Source organism: Peromyscus leucopus, chromosome 2 (assembly GCF_004664715.2).
Source record: "Peromyscus leucopus breed LL Stock chromosome 2, UCI_PerLeu_2.1, whole genome shotgun sequence".
In the NCBI taxonomy this organism is placed as follows: Eukaryota; Metazoa; Chordata; class Mammalia; order Rodentia; family Cricetidae; genus Peromyscus; species Peromyscus leucopus.
Genome location: NC_051064.1, coordinates 44,878,056 through 44,895,183, shown reverse-complemented (window position 1 = coordinate 44,895,183; position 17,128 = coordinate 44,878,056). Strand labels below are relative to the sequence as shown.

Sequence of the window (17,128 nt, the reverse complement as noted above, 5' to 3'; positions counted from 1 at the left end):
TGTATACTCCAGTTGCTCTGGCAGACTGTAAGGTAATAAAGCTCTACCCAGCCTTAGGAGTGAATAGAAGGTAGCATTGCCTTAGGAAATGAAGGGTTAGCTTTGGAGCAAAAGCAAGTCTGCTTGAGCTTCCAGGTCCAGGAGAACCCCAGGGTTTCACTGACCACGTTTCCAGGTATACCTTAAAAGGAAATGGCCGTCCCAGGAACGCCTGCAGCTTCTTTACGCCAGTAAAGCTGGCAGATGGGGTGCCCAGACAACTGGTGATGTGCTCGGAGACAGTCTGTACCTCTTTATAATATCTTCAAAGAAAAAAAGGGAAAATGCTGGACACTACGAGAAGTCTTCTACATTTTTATATTTTAATGTATTTACTAACATGCCAAGGAAATATACCAAAGCAAGAGGAAATGATTCTCAATTCAAATCCTCGTTTATCTTTTAACATTACAGATATTAACATTACTACTCAAAATAGAAATCTTACTTGTCTTCATGATTCACCAGGAGTTGGGGGATCTGATGGATTAAATGTTTCAAAACCCAGTGCCAGTGGAGGGCAAGCAAAGCCAGACCTGGGGCATCTACTGTCACCATATCAGCCACAGTCCAAAACCGGTCCCGCCACTGCACAGAACCTAAGATCTAAAAACAAAATAAACCACGGCAGTCAGTCAGTAAAAGACATACATGTTGGGAATGGTGGTACAAACAGTCATCCTGGCACTTGGGAAAGCAGGATTGAGTTCAAGGCCAGCCTGGGCTACAAAGTGAGACCTTATCTCAAAAACCAAAGGCAACTCATTACCAGTTTGACCTGAAATAAAATCCAAGAGAGCCTAACATGAGTAGTATAAAGCTAAACTGGCAGACCAAGCCAAGGTCTTTTCTTTGTACTTTATGTACCACAGAAGCAATCTTCTCTAAAGCACAGATGCCGTTTCCTTAGACACTACCAGATGGAGATGGAGCTGCTCTGCCAGGGTCGCAGTGCTGTAGCTTCTTCCCTTCTGTACTTGCTGGTCACAAAAGCAACTCTAGCTATCTGAGTGCTCACTTCACCGATATCTCCATTTTCACCCCCAACAGCTGCTGGTGATACAACGTTCCCAGCTCTTCTGGTCTCTACATGTCCATAGAGCCTCATCTAGTCTATTATCTTGTTAATTTTCAAAATCCAACTGTTATAACTAGCTAGCAATAATTTATGCATCTTACAAATAGTTTCACTAAGATTTTTTTCCCTTTAGTGGTTACATTTAGAAGTTTCATAAGGTTAAAGCTATTTTCATAACATGTTATTTACTATGTTTATTGACTTGAAATTTAAATTAATAATCAAATTAAAAGAAAAAGACTGACAAACTGATTAGGTGGCAAAAACCATATTGAACACACACAAAGTAAACCTCTCCCTTTGAGAAAAGTACTTGGAGGCTAGGGATTTAGCTGAGTGGTAGAGCACTTGCCTACCATGCATCAGGTTCTGGATTCAGTCCCAAAGATTCAAACTGGGGGCGGGAGGGGGACCCATCAAAGAAAAGAAAAGCACAGCAACAAACATTTGAAATACAGTTGCTCCTCACTGAATGCAGGGAACTGGTTCCAAGGATTCCTTCTGGACTCCAAAGTGTGGTTAAGCCTCTCATATAAATTAGTATGTTTGCCTATAACCTTCACTTACTTAAGTATATGCTAAAACATCTCTAGATTACCTATAAGACAGTACAATGCAAATGCTATGTAAAACTAGTTACACTGTATTCACAAATAATGACAAAGGGCCGGAGAGGTGATGGCTCAGTTAGAGAGCATTTGCTCTTGCAGAGGACCTGGGTCCACTTTCCAGCACCCACACAGTAGCTACAATTGTAGGGGATCTGGTGCCTTCTTCTGGCCTCCACAGGCATCAGGCAGACATACAGTGTATACATATAAATGCAAGCAAAACATTCACACATATAAAATAAAAATAAATAAATCTTAAAAAGAAAAAAAGAATGACAAAACAAAAAAGGTTTGTATATGTTCAGTACAGAAACACTTCTTTTTTTTTTTTTTTTGAGGAGTAAGCAAAACCAAGAGGTCAACAATTTCAATGGTTAAATTTTTTTGATGAAATTTGTGACTTTATATTATAAGGAGAAGTACATCAATTCAATGACCAACATTTTCAAATTATCAATACAAACATACAGGTAAAACTAGACCAGTAACGCATTGCAGAAAAGTTCCACACTGGTAAATTCAGTCTATGCAACCTGTCAGGGTTATGACGTGCCACCAAAGAACATCCCTGTCATAAGTGGAAGTATTTCCTTTTCAACCCCCGAACTATAGGAAGCCAGCTGTCCTTCACAGCTTTAAATGGAATGATACAACACTATGAGACTATCTGCAGAAACAGACAGGAAACCCAGCTTTCTTCTTCCAAAGAAGCACTTATGGAGGTTTTACTCTTCTTCCCAATTCCCACTCAGAAAAATAGCTACTTTTATTAAAATACATCATTCATGTTAAGAGACTATTTGATATTCTACATGTCAGTTCCTAAATGGTCCTTAATATTGACAGACAGACCATACAAACAAGACCTCTGGGGGTTTTTGATAACCTTTAGGGGAAAGGGGGTCTGTAACTAAAAAATTTACTAGATTTACAAGAATAAATTGGAATTAAAATGTTATTTAATCCACATGTGATTTAACATCCAATGATAAATAAGAAAGCTTAGTTAAATTAGAATCTAATTGTAAAACCCAAATGCACACCAATAGGCAAAGGGATAAAATATAGAACATTTCTAGAAAAGATTATTACTCAGCAATAAAAATGAACAACCGGGCTGGAGAGATAGCTCAGTGGTTAAGAGCACTGGCTGCTCTTCCAGAGGTCCTGAGTTCAATTCCCAGCATCCACATGGTGGCTCACAACCATCTGTAATGAGATCTGGTGCCCTCTTCTGGTCTACAGGCATACATGCAGGTAGAATACTGTATACATAATAAATAAATCAAAAGAAATGCTTTAAAAAATACACAAAAATAAAAATGAACAATCTACTGATAAATGAATCTACATGGATGCATCTTATGGTGGTTCAAATGAGAATAGTCCCACAGGCTCATATACTCGAATGTTTGGTATTAGTTGGTGGACTATTTGGGAAGGATTAGGAGGTGTGTCACTGAGGTGAGCTTTGAGGTTTCAAAAGCCCAAGCCAAGCTCAGCCTCATTCTCTTTCTGCTTCCTACTTATGGATAAGGTATAAGCTCTCAGTTACTGCTACAGTGCCATGGCTGGCTGCCTGATGCCATGTTCCCCATCATGATGGTCATGGACCAATCTTCTGAAACTGCAAGCAAACCCCCAACTAAATGCTTTCTTTTAAAAGTTGCTTTGGTCATGGTGTCTGTCATAGTAACAGGACAGTAACTAACCAGACCACAGATTTACACTGTACAGTTCCATTCAATGGCTACATGATTACAGGTATGGGTAAAGAGAGGAAAGAAATGCAAAAGAACACAAGGAAGCTTTTAGGGATGAAAAGAAGTATCTTACTATCCTGACTGTTGTAATGGTTTTACAAGAATATACATGTCAAAATGTACTCTTTAAAAACACTGAAGGTAAAAGCATCGCCTCACCTTATTGACATGGGTATCAGGAACTATCGCTTGGGGAGACTGTACCCAGAGCAGGATCAGTGTATCACAAAGTTCAAAAAAAGCAGCAAGATTGGCCACAATTTCATGGGGCAGATTGTGATAGCTCTCTGGATCTTAGAGTTGACACAAATAAAATAAAAACATTCTATTAATCTTCAGACATTTTAAAAACAAATTATAGTCTAGATTTTAATGTTATCTCTAGTGCAAAAGTCTATTAGAAAGCTCAAAATCAAAAGCATATTTTGTATGTATTATGAAATTTTCAGATAAGGCACATAATACCTACAGATGTAAATAAATAATGTCCTAGTGGAAAATGCAAGCTACACAGTAAGATTACATATTTTATATCTGTAGTTAAACACAAAAATACTGGGCCAGAGAGATGGCTCAGCAGTTAAGAGCACCTGCTGCTTTTTCAGGGGACCTACATATGGTTCCAGCAGCCACATGACAGCTGTTACCTGGCTGTAACTCCATTTCCATAGGATCTGATGCTGTCTTCTGACCTCCAAGGGCACCAGGGATGCACATGGGACACATACTTATATGCAACCAAAATACTTCCATGTATATATAATTTTTAAAAATTAACCAACACAAAACACTGAAACCAGTGCACATAGATTTAGATAGTTTCTTGTGGGGGCATTTTCTTAATTTAGGTTTCCCCTCAAATGACTCTAGTTTGTGTTGACAAAAATGAGCTTTTAAAATATTTATACTTTCACAAAAATGAGCTTTTAAAATATTTATACTTTCACATCGTTTTGATTTTTTTCTAAATCCCATAGCTGTCTTTTTGGTTTACAAGAACTAATGAAGAGAGAATTGCTGACTTCCACACAATCAATGCTTCTGAACAGATATTCTGAGCCAAGAAACCTGCTTTTGAAGTGCTAGTTCTTCAACTTGCTAAGTATGTGATCTTCAACTTCTGTGTCTCATGTTCTTAGTTTATGAGAACCTACTGAGCTTTGGAGAGTGACTGTGAGGACATGTTAACAGCATTTAGCTGAGCACCTGGGATAACCAGTGTTCATTAAATGTCAATCATCAGCATTGCTTAAGAGGATATAGTTCATATCAAGTCAACATATCACAATAAATCTGAAAGCAGCAGTTAGTTACTGAGAATGTCTCCTAACTCCAGCAACAGCAAAACCAGAACACAAAAGGGAAAATGTTTTTACCTTTATGGAATTCAAAAGACATCCTCAAAACACTACTTCTTAACTTTTTATTACCAACAGACACCAAATTTGCTTCAGTGAAAATCCTCTTTTCCCGGTGAAGATAGATAATTGTCCTGGAATGAAATAGTTGCTTACTGGTTAACAGAACTTCTTTGAATTAACAAAGTTTTTTTGGGATGGGGTGGGGCATGTAGTACTGGGACTAAACTCCCGGCAGGGAGCATATTAGGTAAATATTTTACCACTGACCCATAACCACAGTCCAGAAATACTCCAGACCTTGGAGCATCAGTCCCTTCATCTAGCCCATTCCTCATCTGTTTCTGCAACCTCTGGACTAAAAAGGGAGTAAGAAGATTACTGGATCCCACTCTACTGTCCTACCCTGATCTGCCATTAACCGAACTCTGCATAGTCACTATCATTGACTGCATCAGTGACATAATCATACTCATGGGCTCACTTGATGAAAATTCATCAAAATCACGTTTATTATTAGCATACCTTCATGAAATACATATTTCAATTATACGTTTATTTTTAAAAATATTACACTAATGGCTAATTTGGGGATAAAACAAATTGCAGTAAAAATTAGGAAAAATGTATTCAACCTTGTAAATTTATATATGTGTCTACTTAGGTTGCAGGAGTCACTCCTGTCTGTTGTACTGGAGGAGGAAAACTGAAGCAGACAAACATCTGCAAGAATGAGGAGATAATAGGAAGTTACTGGGACCTATAATTATGCAGAAGAAACAACTGTCCTGAGACTAGAGATTAGCTGTAAAATACTGCCCACCACTAACGCTGAGTGAATGCAATGGCATCGAACACCTACTGTGTGTGTTTCATAAAATTAAAGCCCACATAACCCGTATTTGATATATAATGGGTAAGGCCATGAGAGAAAGTGTCTCGAGCTGCAGGCGTCACCTACTTGTTTGCAACTGATTCTAAAAGGGCAAAGAGTTGTTCAGACTGGTCTGCTTGTGGATCAAAGTCCAGAGAATTTCTAATGATGTCCAAAGCCTGCATATTCCACCGGGGATCCAGAGGAATCACAAAGTCATCTAGTTTAAAGAAAAAGGAAAGAATTGTGCAATTAACATGCCTGGCTTAGCAAGCCTTAGTTGACTATTTTCACTGTTTCCTGTTGACCACATGAATGCTCATGGGGAGAACAGAACACCACTTTAGTCTACGGCACTGCAGTATCAATCCAGCAGCTTCTCTACCACTTCCTTTCCAAAATCAAACACCCACGAGTCCCCAAACCTCCTCCTACCTCAGACTATAACACTCTGCTTTCAAAAAGAAAAACAATTCAAGATTGCTACGCTTATGAAAGCATTTCCCTGACCAGGCCTGGTAATAATTACCTAGCACAGTTACTGAAGAGGCTAAGGCAGAAGAACTGTGTGTGCCCAGGCTTAAAGCACCCACCTGAAGAACAGGAATCCATCTCAGAACCACAACTGGCCAGGCATGTCAGTGTGGACATGTGATCCCAGCTTTCAAATGAACACATAATTAATTATCCAAAGAGGAAATGCTGAAGGCTAACTCTTATCATCAAGGCTTTGTATTATCTGGAGCAAATGATCCTGTGTAGCTTTCCCTTCAACTCAAATATTTTATGCTGAAAACTCTTCTAGTTAATGTAACAGTACACTAAACCTTTAAAGTGGAAGAGACCACAGAGAAATAAAAATCTCACTTTTCTCATTTTCTACCAGTCACTCTCTCGCGCAGCTGACTTCACCTTCACACTCCCAGGTTCCTTCTAGTGTACCACTATTCTCACGATGGACAATCAACAGTTTGGAAGACAGTTTGAATCTGCACAGATGAAGTCTTCTGAAAACCATGGTGACTGTGGAAGCTCTGAAGGTCTTTCCCTCAAGTTTTTAGAGACAGAAACTAAAAGCAGGTACATACCCGTCATGTTTGTCTGTAACATTTTCAAGACATTCCTGACTCCAGCTGAGAGGGAGTTGGAATAGAAATTTCTAAGAGCAGTGGCACTGCCTTCCAGATGAATCTGCACTGACTCTGTGGAAGGAGAGCATTGTTAAGGCCCGAAGCCACATCGCCCAAATGAACTTCTGCAGTGGGGACACAGTCCCACAGTGGCTATACACAAGTGACTGAATTGTGCCTACGACACACAAAGCACTGGAGTTTAGAAGTCACGTAACTTCAAAGACTTGGTGTTCTGTTCATTTGTGTTCTTCTCTGTGGCAATCATATAAAACAATGTAAATAAAAAATTCACAAATCCCTTTACAAATACTCAGATTACCAATGTCACTAAACAAGAGACATGTCTTCACTGGCTTATCAACAAGTTCTCAGGAAGCAGAGGGTTCATATACATTCAGTTACTAAGGCTGACATTTTTTAATGGATGTGTGTGCAGGTCCATGTGCATAGGAAAGCTATAGGACAGTCTTGGGTGCTCAGAACCGTGGACCTCCTCTGAGATGGGTCTCTTGTTTATCTGTAGTTTGTCTACCAACTAGGTTACACTGCCGGCCAACAAGCCCTAGACACCCTCCTGTCTCCTTGGTGCCGGCAGTGAAAGCAACTCTGGAGCTCCACTCTGCTTACAAGCCATGTAAATGACCCATCACCAAGAAATTCTATGTCCTAACTGTTACTGTCTTTTTCCTGCTTTGAATGGATGACAAATTAAGCAAGTCTAGCAGCACCAAAATGAAAACAGGATTGGGGCCTCGAATGCTTTTAGTTCCAGCACTTGGGAGGCAGAGGCTGGTAGAACTTTTGGAGTTCTAGGCTAGCCAGAGCTACATAGTGAAACCCTGTCTCAAACAATCAAAAAATAGGATTAGTATCGTGGGCCATTTAAGGGGAAATCAATAATTAAAAACAACACTATTCCCAGAGAAAATGTTTGTACAGAAAAACAAAACAAAACATTTAAGCTAAAAAGTAACATGATGCAGCTGGGCGTGGGGTTATTACATGCCTTTAATCCTAGCACTCGGGAGGCAGAGGCAGGTGGATCTCAGTTAATGAGGCCAGACTGGTCTACAGAGTGAGTTCCAGAACAGCAAAGGCTTCACAAAGAAACCCTGTCTCTAAAAACAAACAAAAAGTAACACGCTACATACAGTAAGTATATTTTCCTTTTGAACGGAAAAGAAGGACAGTTACTAAGCATTTTTCTTGACACATAAGGGGCAGACATCTCCCTGATTTAACAGCTTTATAAACAATACAATTTTCTGCTGTTTCCCAGCTATACAGTGGGAAACAGTGTAGTAACAGACTAACATGCATGCCGAGGCACTGGGACAAGGGAAGCATATGTAAACACGGACAATTCAAGCTTTGCTACTCACCAAGCCCCTGTGGTATGTTCTTGGCTAAATGACAAAGCCATTTCACTCTGAGCATCCAATCCTGATTGGTTGCTCTTTCTATGAGCAATTGAACAGCCACGGCTAAAACTTCTGGTTCATCAACCCAGTAAGTATCCACTTTCACCGTGCTGAATGTCAGGTTCTCAGGGCTACAAGTCTGCATAATGTTCTCTAAGTCTTGCAAAGTAAGAGGCTGACTCCTGGAACTCACAGAATGAGAGAAGTTAGAATTAGAACAGTCTTTCACATGGCATTTCAAAACACCAAAGATAATGATTTTGCAAATACCATATCAAAGAGATGAAGAGGCAAAGACAACTGAAACATGTAGTTAGGGATGGGGTATAGCTGAGTGGCAGAAATATGCTCAGCATGACAAAGGCCCTGCCTGGATTCCATCCCTAGTATGTGCATATACATTCTGATTGGTTGCTCTCTATGAGCATATTACAACCATAATCAGAACATCGGGCTCATCAACCTAGTATCTACTTCTTCTGTGGAAGACTTCTAAATAAATGGGACTAATAATAATAATAATAATAATAATAATAATGATAATAATAAACAACATTAAAAATGTGATAATAAGTGGACACAAATGCTGGGCCCTCCAATGTCCACAAAAGCCAAATCTACCCAAAAGAACATAGTGAAGGCTCTGCTGACCTTGTCCAGCTGCTAGTTTTCAGGCTCAGCCTGTTGAGGCAGTATGCCAGGATCTGCCCGTCACTTCGGACAACAGAGAGGCAAGAATCTTCTGTTGCAAAGAGAGCTGAAGGCACAGAATCGGGCCACAGCCCTGTGGCAAGAATGGAATGTCCCCAGGTTTCCCGAACTTGCAGAGATGAGGTATGACTCTCCAGCAAAGCCTGCACAAGCTACAGAATGTGAAACACACAGTCAAGAGTACTGACACAAGTGATGCTATCAAAATCACCAACAGACAATGTGTGAAAGACTCCAAGGCTCATCTAGCCATCAATGAACAATTCTTAGACACATTCCTTAATGGACAACAGTAGTTAAATTGTTTTGCCAATGTTTTAGAAAAGGAATATTTACATTTAAATGAATTTCCAGAAAAGAACCTGGACACCAGATCTTTAACTCAAACAAAATAGTAGTCAAGTCTCTTAAAAGTTGCTATCCACAAAGGTGATCTCCTCTACCTTGGCGTTATAACTTAGACACTGGTATAATACATTCACAGTACCTTCCGGTTTGCTGCTGAGTGCTGAGAGCAGACATACACATCCCAGCATGCTTCAAAAAACGCTTTGTCTAAATTCAGACCTCGCTGTAAGTACTGAACAATGAGTATGGCTGCCTGACTGAGAGTAGAAACAGATGATGTTGGAGAACCTATAAAAATAAAACATTGCCATATGTGACCAACAGTCTTCTAAAACCTTTGATAGAAACTGATAAATATGCTCTTAATCTTCTGTACACTGACTCCTAACCATGTATTTGCTTTATATCTAGGGTCTCCCGAGGGCACAACAGATGTGTAATAACACTTCTCTCTCTCTCTCTCTCTCTCTCTCTCTCTCTCTCTCTCTCTCTCTCTCTCTCTCTCCCTCCCTCCCTCCCTCCCTCCCTCATCTGCCGTCCCTCTTATTCCCTGGCCTCCAGCAATGTATGAGAACTCTTTTACAGGTGTCACATGTATCTTTAATCTCAAGAGGACACACACACACCAAGGATGGCCAAGTGAGTATGACCATACAAAGGACAATAGGCAGTATAAATCCTACTGTCAGTATAACTAATTCTGACAAATTATCAACCATCGAGCCTCATCTGTGACAGGGAACGTGCAGGAAGAACAGACAAACTGAACTGTACCCAGCACACAGCAATTACTCAGTAAATAGTATTTCATTTATTACTACTCATCCTTTTATCACAAGGAAACAACGACAAAAATTAGAGCCGTTCCAGCTCTTATTTCTACCTATTTCCCCTTCCTAAGGGCAATGGTGACCCAGGAGATATGAAGGCAAAGCTCTTGAATCTCAAAGCATAGAGCAGAATTACTCAGCAAATGGTCCCTGTTACAGGAGCACGTACCCAATTATTATTTTCATTACATGCATATGCATCAATCTGTATATCAAGTGTGGGTGTCCAAGGAGCCAAGAAGGGCGTCAGATTCCCTGCAGCTGAAACTGAGTCCACTGACAGGGGTACTGGGAAGAAAATGCCAGTCTTTTGGAAAAGCAAGTGCTTGTAACCATTGAGCCATCTCTGTAACTCCTTATGGAGCTTACCACACTGATGGCCACACTTCCTCCAGATGAGCAGAACTCCATTTCCTGAGGTATTTGGATATGACATTTTAAACATGCTTTCTTGATCACTTTTATTTCAACGTATATCAACTGTAAGAACTCCCAGACTACAGACCTAATGGAGCAACATGAATTACTACAGGACAGCAACTGCAAAGGCCTAGAAGTCAAGTAGCTCACCTCTAACAATGCTCTGGACCTCTGTGTGCAGAGCCAAGAGGATGTTACACACACTGTCCCCCACCAACCCAAGGCTGTGAAGTAGAACTTTCAAATCCAGGTTATCTGGGATGCTTTCATCCCCTTCTCCTGAAATATAGATTTCAAGTCCACGATTCCTCATAGCTCTGGAAATTTCTCCATGAACAGGATCCATGGAGAGAAAAAGCCTAATAAAGAGGAAATAATAAAAAGGAAATTGAGAAGGAGAGAGAAAAATCAAATCCCAAAAACTAACGGTTTTGGCCTCTAGCACCAATTGTTAAGGGCAAACTATATGTGGCTCACCTACAGGAAATCCACTGAAGAAGACACTACCACCTTATTGTGTGCTACTATTACCCACACCTCTTTTTTAACACGTCAACACCCTTGCATCCATTTCTCTATACCTACTTTTGTTTCTAAATACTTACTTTTATCTATATGTATGCATTTGAGTCTGTTTGTGCACCTATGTGGGGGTGCTTGCAGTCCTAAAGAGGTGTCAGATCCCCTGAAGCTGAAGTTTTTTGATAGTTATGATATACCCAGTGTGGGTGTTGGTAACTAAACTCAGCAGACCTCTATAAGAACTGCAACCACTGAGCCCGTTCTCCATCCTCATATACCTGCTTTCTTAAGGAACTATGCTGAGAACTTAGCAAGTCTTGCTTTCAGACACTCACCCCAACTCAGACCATGCTGATTCATCCACATAGAGCAGAAAAGGGAGCAATGAACTCTGGCCTTAGTGAGGTTTTCTACTTCTGTGATAAAGCACCCTAAGAGTTTATGTCAGCTTACAGTTTCACATCACAATCCATCATCTAAAGAAGGGCAGAACTGAAGCGGGGCAGGAAGCTACAGGCAGAAGTTGATGCAGAGGCTATGGAGGACTGCAGCTTATTGGCTTGCTCAGTTTTCTTATAGTACCCAGGACCACCTGACCAGGAGTAGCAACACTCAGTGCGCTGGGCCCTCCCACAAGGGTCAGTCAAGAAAATGGACTACAAATTTACCCACAGGACAATCTGGTAGCAGTATTTTTTTTCAGTTAAGGTTGCCACCTCTAGTTTGTATCAAGTGACATAAATCTAGCTAGCACAACTCTTCTGTAACAGTCAATTTCTCTTCATCAATGTCCCTCCATACCCTCATGTAGCTCTCTGACATCTCAACTTACATGAGAACAGAAGAATGGATTCCTGGCTGGCTGTCCTATACCAAACTTGTTCTTCTGCTAGTATTCCCCTTCTCAATAAGCAGCTTCTCATTTGCCCAGTTACTCCAGACAAACCACAGATGCCATCCTTGTTTCTTTTCAACTCCCAAGACCCACCCATGTGACCCTGTAACACGGGACACACTTTCTTCTTCCTAGGCTGTCAGCAAAGGACTGTGACTAACTTCTTACCTTCTACACCTTACTGCTAACCCTAGAGAAGGACCTGACCTCTTTCTGTATTCTGCTGTCCTCAAAGCCTAGCAAGTACTTGGTAAACAGGAGGGCCTTAATATATACGTTCTAACAGAATGATCAGGTTGCCTTCTTAGGACATGGTGCAGTTTACAAAGAGGTTCTATTCAATGTCTGCCTTTGTGACTGAAGACACCCAATTCTTTATTAGACACATAAGAAATAGAAGTACCTGAAATTGGGGTGTGGTGTTACTGTGGAAGTGGCTCCATCTACCATTCCTCTTTCGTTAATGGTGAGGACACCACCAGGCTCGAGCAAAGCGTTCAGACGATCCAGCACTGATGGACTGCACAAACAGAATTCAAATGATATTCAGGCTCGCATGTTGCCATGACTCCACTACTCTTACACAAGCTTATACTTTCTTTTGGACCCGCATCTCCCTTCCAGAGACCACTCCATACAGCACTGTAATCTCTTCCAAGGGCCAACTCCTTTTCTCATTCCTATTCCAGAAGTCACACAGCTTTATAAAAGTTCATACATTTACTGAATAAATAAAACATGGAAAAATCACCACATAGCTCTCTCCCTCCCCCGTTAAAATGATCAAATACACTTGAAGATAACTAGATTTCAACTGAAACCACTTAAAAATAGCTTCTATTATAGCAACTTCCTACTTGCCCTTTTTCTCAGTCTAGGATAAAAAGTAATATGAACTGTGATTATTAGTAATACTTACTAACGTTTGTGTACATCATATCCTGTATTTCAGAGAATCAGTACTTAAAATGACCCTAACAAGTAATCTCTAAGGTAAAAAGGCCTAGTGCTGTATGGAAAAGCAATCCAAGTTTCTCAGCCTTTACTTTAGTCATCTAACGACCAGCCCAGACTGTTCACCACATGGTAGTCTAAGAACAGCTGAAGATGTACTGCGAGGTGAGAAAGCCAATAGGTCAACAATTCAGAGAGCCTCAGTGTGTGTGTTTACAGTTAACAAACACACCAAGTTCAGGCAGACCCATTCACGTTTGGTCATAACTGGGCTTGATTGGGTTCTTACTTGCAGAAGTTAACATTGTCCATCAAAAGCCAATCTCCAGACTTCAGGGCCTGAACTAACATGCTGTCAACCCATTCAAAGCTGCCATGACTCCGGCCACTGGCTGACTGCAGAAGCTTCACCCCGAATGCCCGGAACTCCTCGACAAGTTTGGCAAAGTCTGTAATATTGCAGACAAGAGTAAGCACCACAGTAATCAATGTTAAAGCATGGCACTTCAGCCTCCTACCCAGGACAACCCCCAAACAAATCCCAACACTTGTTTAAACAGAGATAATAAAATTATGTTTAGGACAGACAAAAACTTTCAATAACTTTACAAATTAATAACTACATACTCAAGGTTGACTCTGGTGAATAACTGTAGTGTGTTTCAATTTTAAAAATGTCTCAAGAAAGGTCTCTCATTCACTACATTATAATTCTCTATTAAAGAGCTGTAAGCTGACAAAAGTATAATTAATGCCACTAGATTTCCTTTAGAATGGCGAGATTATATATTTACCCACCCAGCTATCTATAGATATAGCTCACAAATACTTTATAGTCGAACTCTAACAGCTCTTGTCTAGAATTTTTCAAATGGTCATTTTTGTTAGAAATTATGTTATATTGGACTCTTGCTTTGAGCCATGAGAATAGACTTAAGTTCCCATTTTTAACTTGAGAATTGGGGAGAAAACGTGACAGAATAAGAGGCAGCACAACATGGTGTACCACCAAGATGAAGTCCTATAACCGCTTTTATAGAAAGCTACAAAGGGGGTCTGGGGAACCAAAGCTGCCAGTGGTCTCACTGATCTGAGGCCAGGTGGAGCAACTGGAAAGAGCAGCAGCAGACTTTAAAGGAGGGGCTTCTCAGAGAAGGATCCAAAGTCCCTGGAAGAGGAGGACCTTGTGCCTTCGGTTAAATAACCTGTACATCTAAATAAAAGTCACCTGTATAAAGACTGGGCTGGAAGAAAACTGAGTCTCTTTTCAGTGCCCACCAGCCCAAGGAGCGACCTCAGCAAATACACAGAGCACTTTTTACTTTACAGCAAGTAAAATCAGATGCTTCAGGGTCATGTCACAAGAGGAAATGCTATTCCTCCCCATCCCTGAAAAGTGTAAAGGCTATCTTAAAAAGATTAAAGTGATTCATAGGCAATTTATCACCTGTGGAAAAAAAGTCCAACAGACTTTAATAAAAAATATAATGCAGTTCCTCACAGTTTAAAACCAGTGTCTAACATCTAGTCAGACTTAGACAGAGGGAAAAATGAAAATGCTCATTTCGTGAGGAAGTACTAGTAAGTAAAAACAAAACTAAACAAAAAATACTTGTTAGTGATGGATATTATGGATTGACCTATAGCTGAGTAAGCATAAAATGAAGAACAGAGCTTGGTAATCGGTTTTTGTATTTCCCTTTTCAGTATCATCAATCTGAAATCCTTCCTTTCAGCATTTTTCTTCCAAAGTTAACATTCAAGTCTTCAGCAGTAATCATTACATGTATTAAATATATGACATGACATTCAACATTCACAAATATATTCCTATAAATAGACACAAGATGGGAAATGCTAAGCGTATGATAATCACAAGCACATACCTGCTTTAGAATATGAGTTGATTTTATTATTGAGTCGCTGCATAAGCAGCAATACTGCTTCCAGTTTGTTGACAATCTCTATGGTGACCCCTTTACCATCTTCACCAAGACATTTGGGTTTGTATGTCAGAAGGAAATGGCTCCAGGCTCGCAACACTACTTCTGTGTCATCAGCACTGCTAAGAAGACTGTCCCTTAGCAGTGTCCTGACAGTGTGCTCTACCTTCTCAAGCAGTAGCCTCCAAGGTCGGATAATATCAACCTGCAATTTCCAGGTCACATGAAAAGCCATTGGTCAAAGAGAATATATATATATATATATATATATATATATATATATATATATATATATATATAGTCACCACTAATACAAAAATCCCCACAACAGGCCACAAGTTTATTGTGTTAGGCCTGGCAATGTAAAAGTATACCAGGTATACCTGCTCAAATCCGCCTAGAAGCTCAGTAGTATCCATTGCACTATTCATAGCCATGATCTTTAAGGTGTGGCCAGTAAGGTGTGCCAGAAGCTGAACCAGGCTGGTCTTGCCCACAGAGGCTGGCCCCACAAGGATGACCATCCAGCTCATCTGCACACACTTCATGATGGGTTCCAGAGACTGGAATGACTGGTGCAGGAGTGACAGGGGCCGGCGGGATGGATGAGGAACATAGCTGCTGCGAGAAAGGACTGAGTAGCCGATCTGAAGAAAACACGGCAGTGATATGTGGTGAGATAGAAGCCATGGAAAACTGTCACAGGGCAAAGGGTTATTCCAGTTTCTTTACCTGAACGTCATAGGGAGTGATATGAAATAGTCTAGTCCCCATGTATGGCTTGGAATTGGAAGCAAACACATCCTTGAACACCGTGATGACCTAAGGGAAGATAATGCAGTGAGAATATAAACCATTATAAAGTCTTACCTGATGCTGAACTGGATCCTCAGAGAACAAGCACGGTGACAAGTCACTGCACTTGGACAACAGCAGCAAAGGCTTTCCTTTCCCTTTGAGTGCTCTCTTACAAACACCACAAAATAAGGCTGGGATTGTAGCACATCCCATAATCCCAGCATGGGGAGACTGAGGCAGGAAAAACACAAGTTTGTGGCAATCCTGGGCTACATAGTCAGTGCTAGTTCAGCCTCGGACACATCAAGACCCAGAGTTAAAAACCAAAACAAAAAGCATAAAGTGCACTAACACCAAAAGTAACTTGAGCTCAAGAACAGAGTAATGGGGCCAGAGAGATGGCTCAGTGGTTAAGAACACTGGCTGCTCTTCAAGAAGACCCCAGTTTGATCCCCAGCATCCATATGGCAGCTCACAATTGCCTGTACCTTCAGTTCCAGGGAATCCAACATCCTCTTCTAGCCTCTGTGGGTACCAGTCATACATGTGATGTAAACATATATGCAGGTAAAGCATTCACACACATAAAATTAAAATTAAATAGTTACATGATCTCAAACTACTTGAGATTTCAGTGAAATTTATAGTATAAAATAAAATGAAGCCACAGGCAGTATAGCAAATCTTGAGATAAAACACTTGCTTTCACTTCATAAAAACATCAGCACAGCTGGGTGGTGCGGCGGCACATACCTTTAATCTCAGTACGCAGGAGGCAGAAGCAGGTGGATCTCTGTGAGTTTGAGGCTAGCCTGGGCTATAAAGTGAGTTCCAGGACAGCCAGGGCTGTTTCACAGGAAAACCCTGGGTGGTGTGTGTGGTGGTGGTGGGGAGCATAAACAAAAAACCACCAGCACTAACCTGAAGACTATGAGGAGAAATGTACTAGCCCGAACACTGCAATGCAGAATTTATTATTTCCACTTCATAAACTATTCATCTAAACAAGAACACAGACTCCCCGCAACCCTGCTTTTAGACACTTTCTATCAACTACTCATCAACGGATTTCTTTTGAAAGCCTAAGGAGTCAGTGAGAGAGGAAATGAAAATACTAACAAGCATAAAGGAAGAAGAATTAGAATCACCCCCAAAACTGTTCCAAGTTGACAAGCATCAATATTCTTATAGTCATATACGAAAGTCAGAAAATGAAAATAAGGAGAGCTCATGATCACTGTGGAGCAGTGTAGGTGAAGTCCTAAGTGGCAGGAACAAAATCTTGCTGTCACACGTCTCTGGTTCACACTAAAGCTTACCTCCTTCCTAATGTTCTGATAGAGTCAACAGAATAAACTCGCTAGCTGCTTTATTTGATTTTTTAAAAACCAGATTCAGTTTATCTGGGTCTTTCATACCTCAATGTTCAC

At 40.5% G+C, this 17,128-nt stretch overlaps 1 protein-coding gene across 1 annotated transcript in view; it reads right to left on the bottom strand.

The window, feature by feature from the left end:
* The window catches only part of Mdn1 (midasin AAA ATPase 1), a 155,929-nt gene that overhangs the window by 58,932 nt on the left and 79,869 nt on the right, over positions 1-17,128 (bottom strand). The window contains 15 exon segments of the mRNA XM_028872751.2: positions 182-302; positions 488-645; positions 3,651-3,784; positions 4,868-4,983; positions 5,811-5,943; positions 6,812-6,925; positions 8,239-8,459; positions 8,929-9,140; positions 9,476-9,624; positions 10,737-10,945; positions 12,407-12,523; positions 13,247-13,406; positions 14,844-15,105; positions 15,284-15,547; positions 15,633-15,722. Coding sequence (XP_028728584.1) covers positions 182-302; positions 488-645; positions 3,651-3,784; positions 4,868-4,983; positions 5,811-5,943; positions 6,812-6,925; positions 8,239-8,459; positions 8,929-9,140; positions 9,476-9,624; positions 10,737-10,945; positions 12,407-12,523; positions 13,247-13,406; positions 14,844-15,105; positions 15,284-15,547; positions 15,633-15,722 — 2,460 coding nt within the window.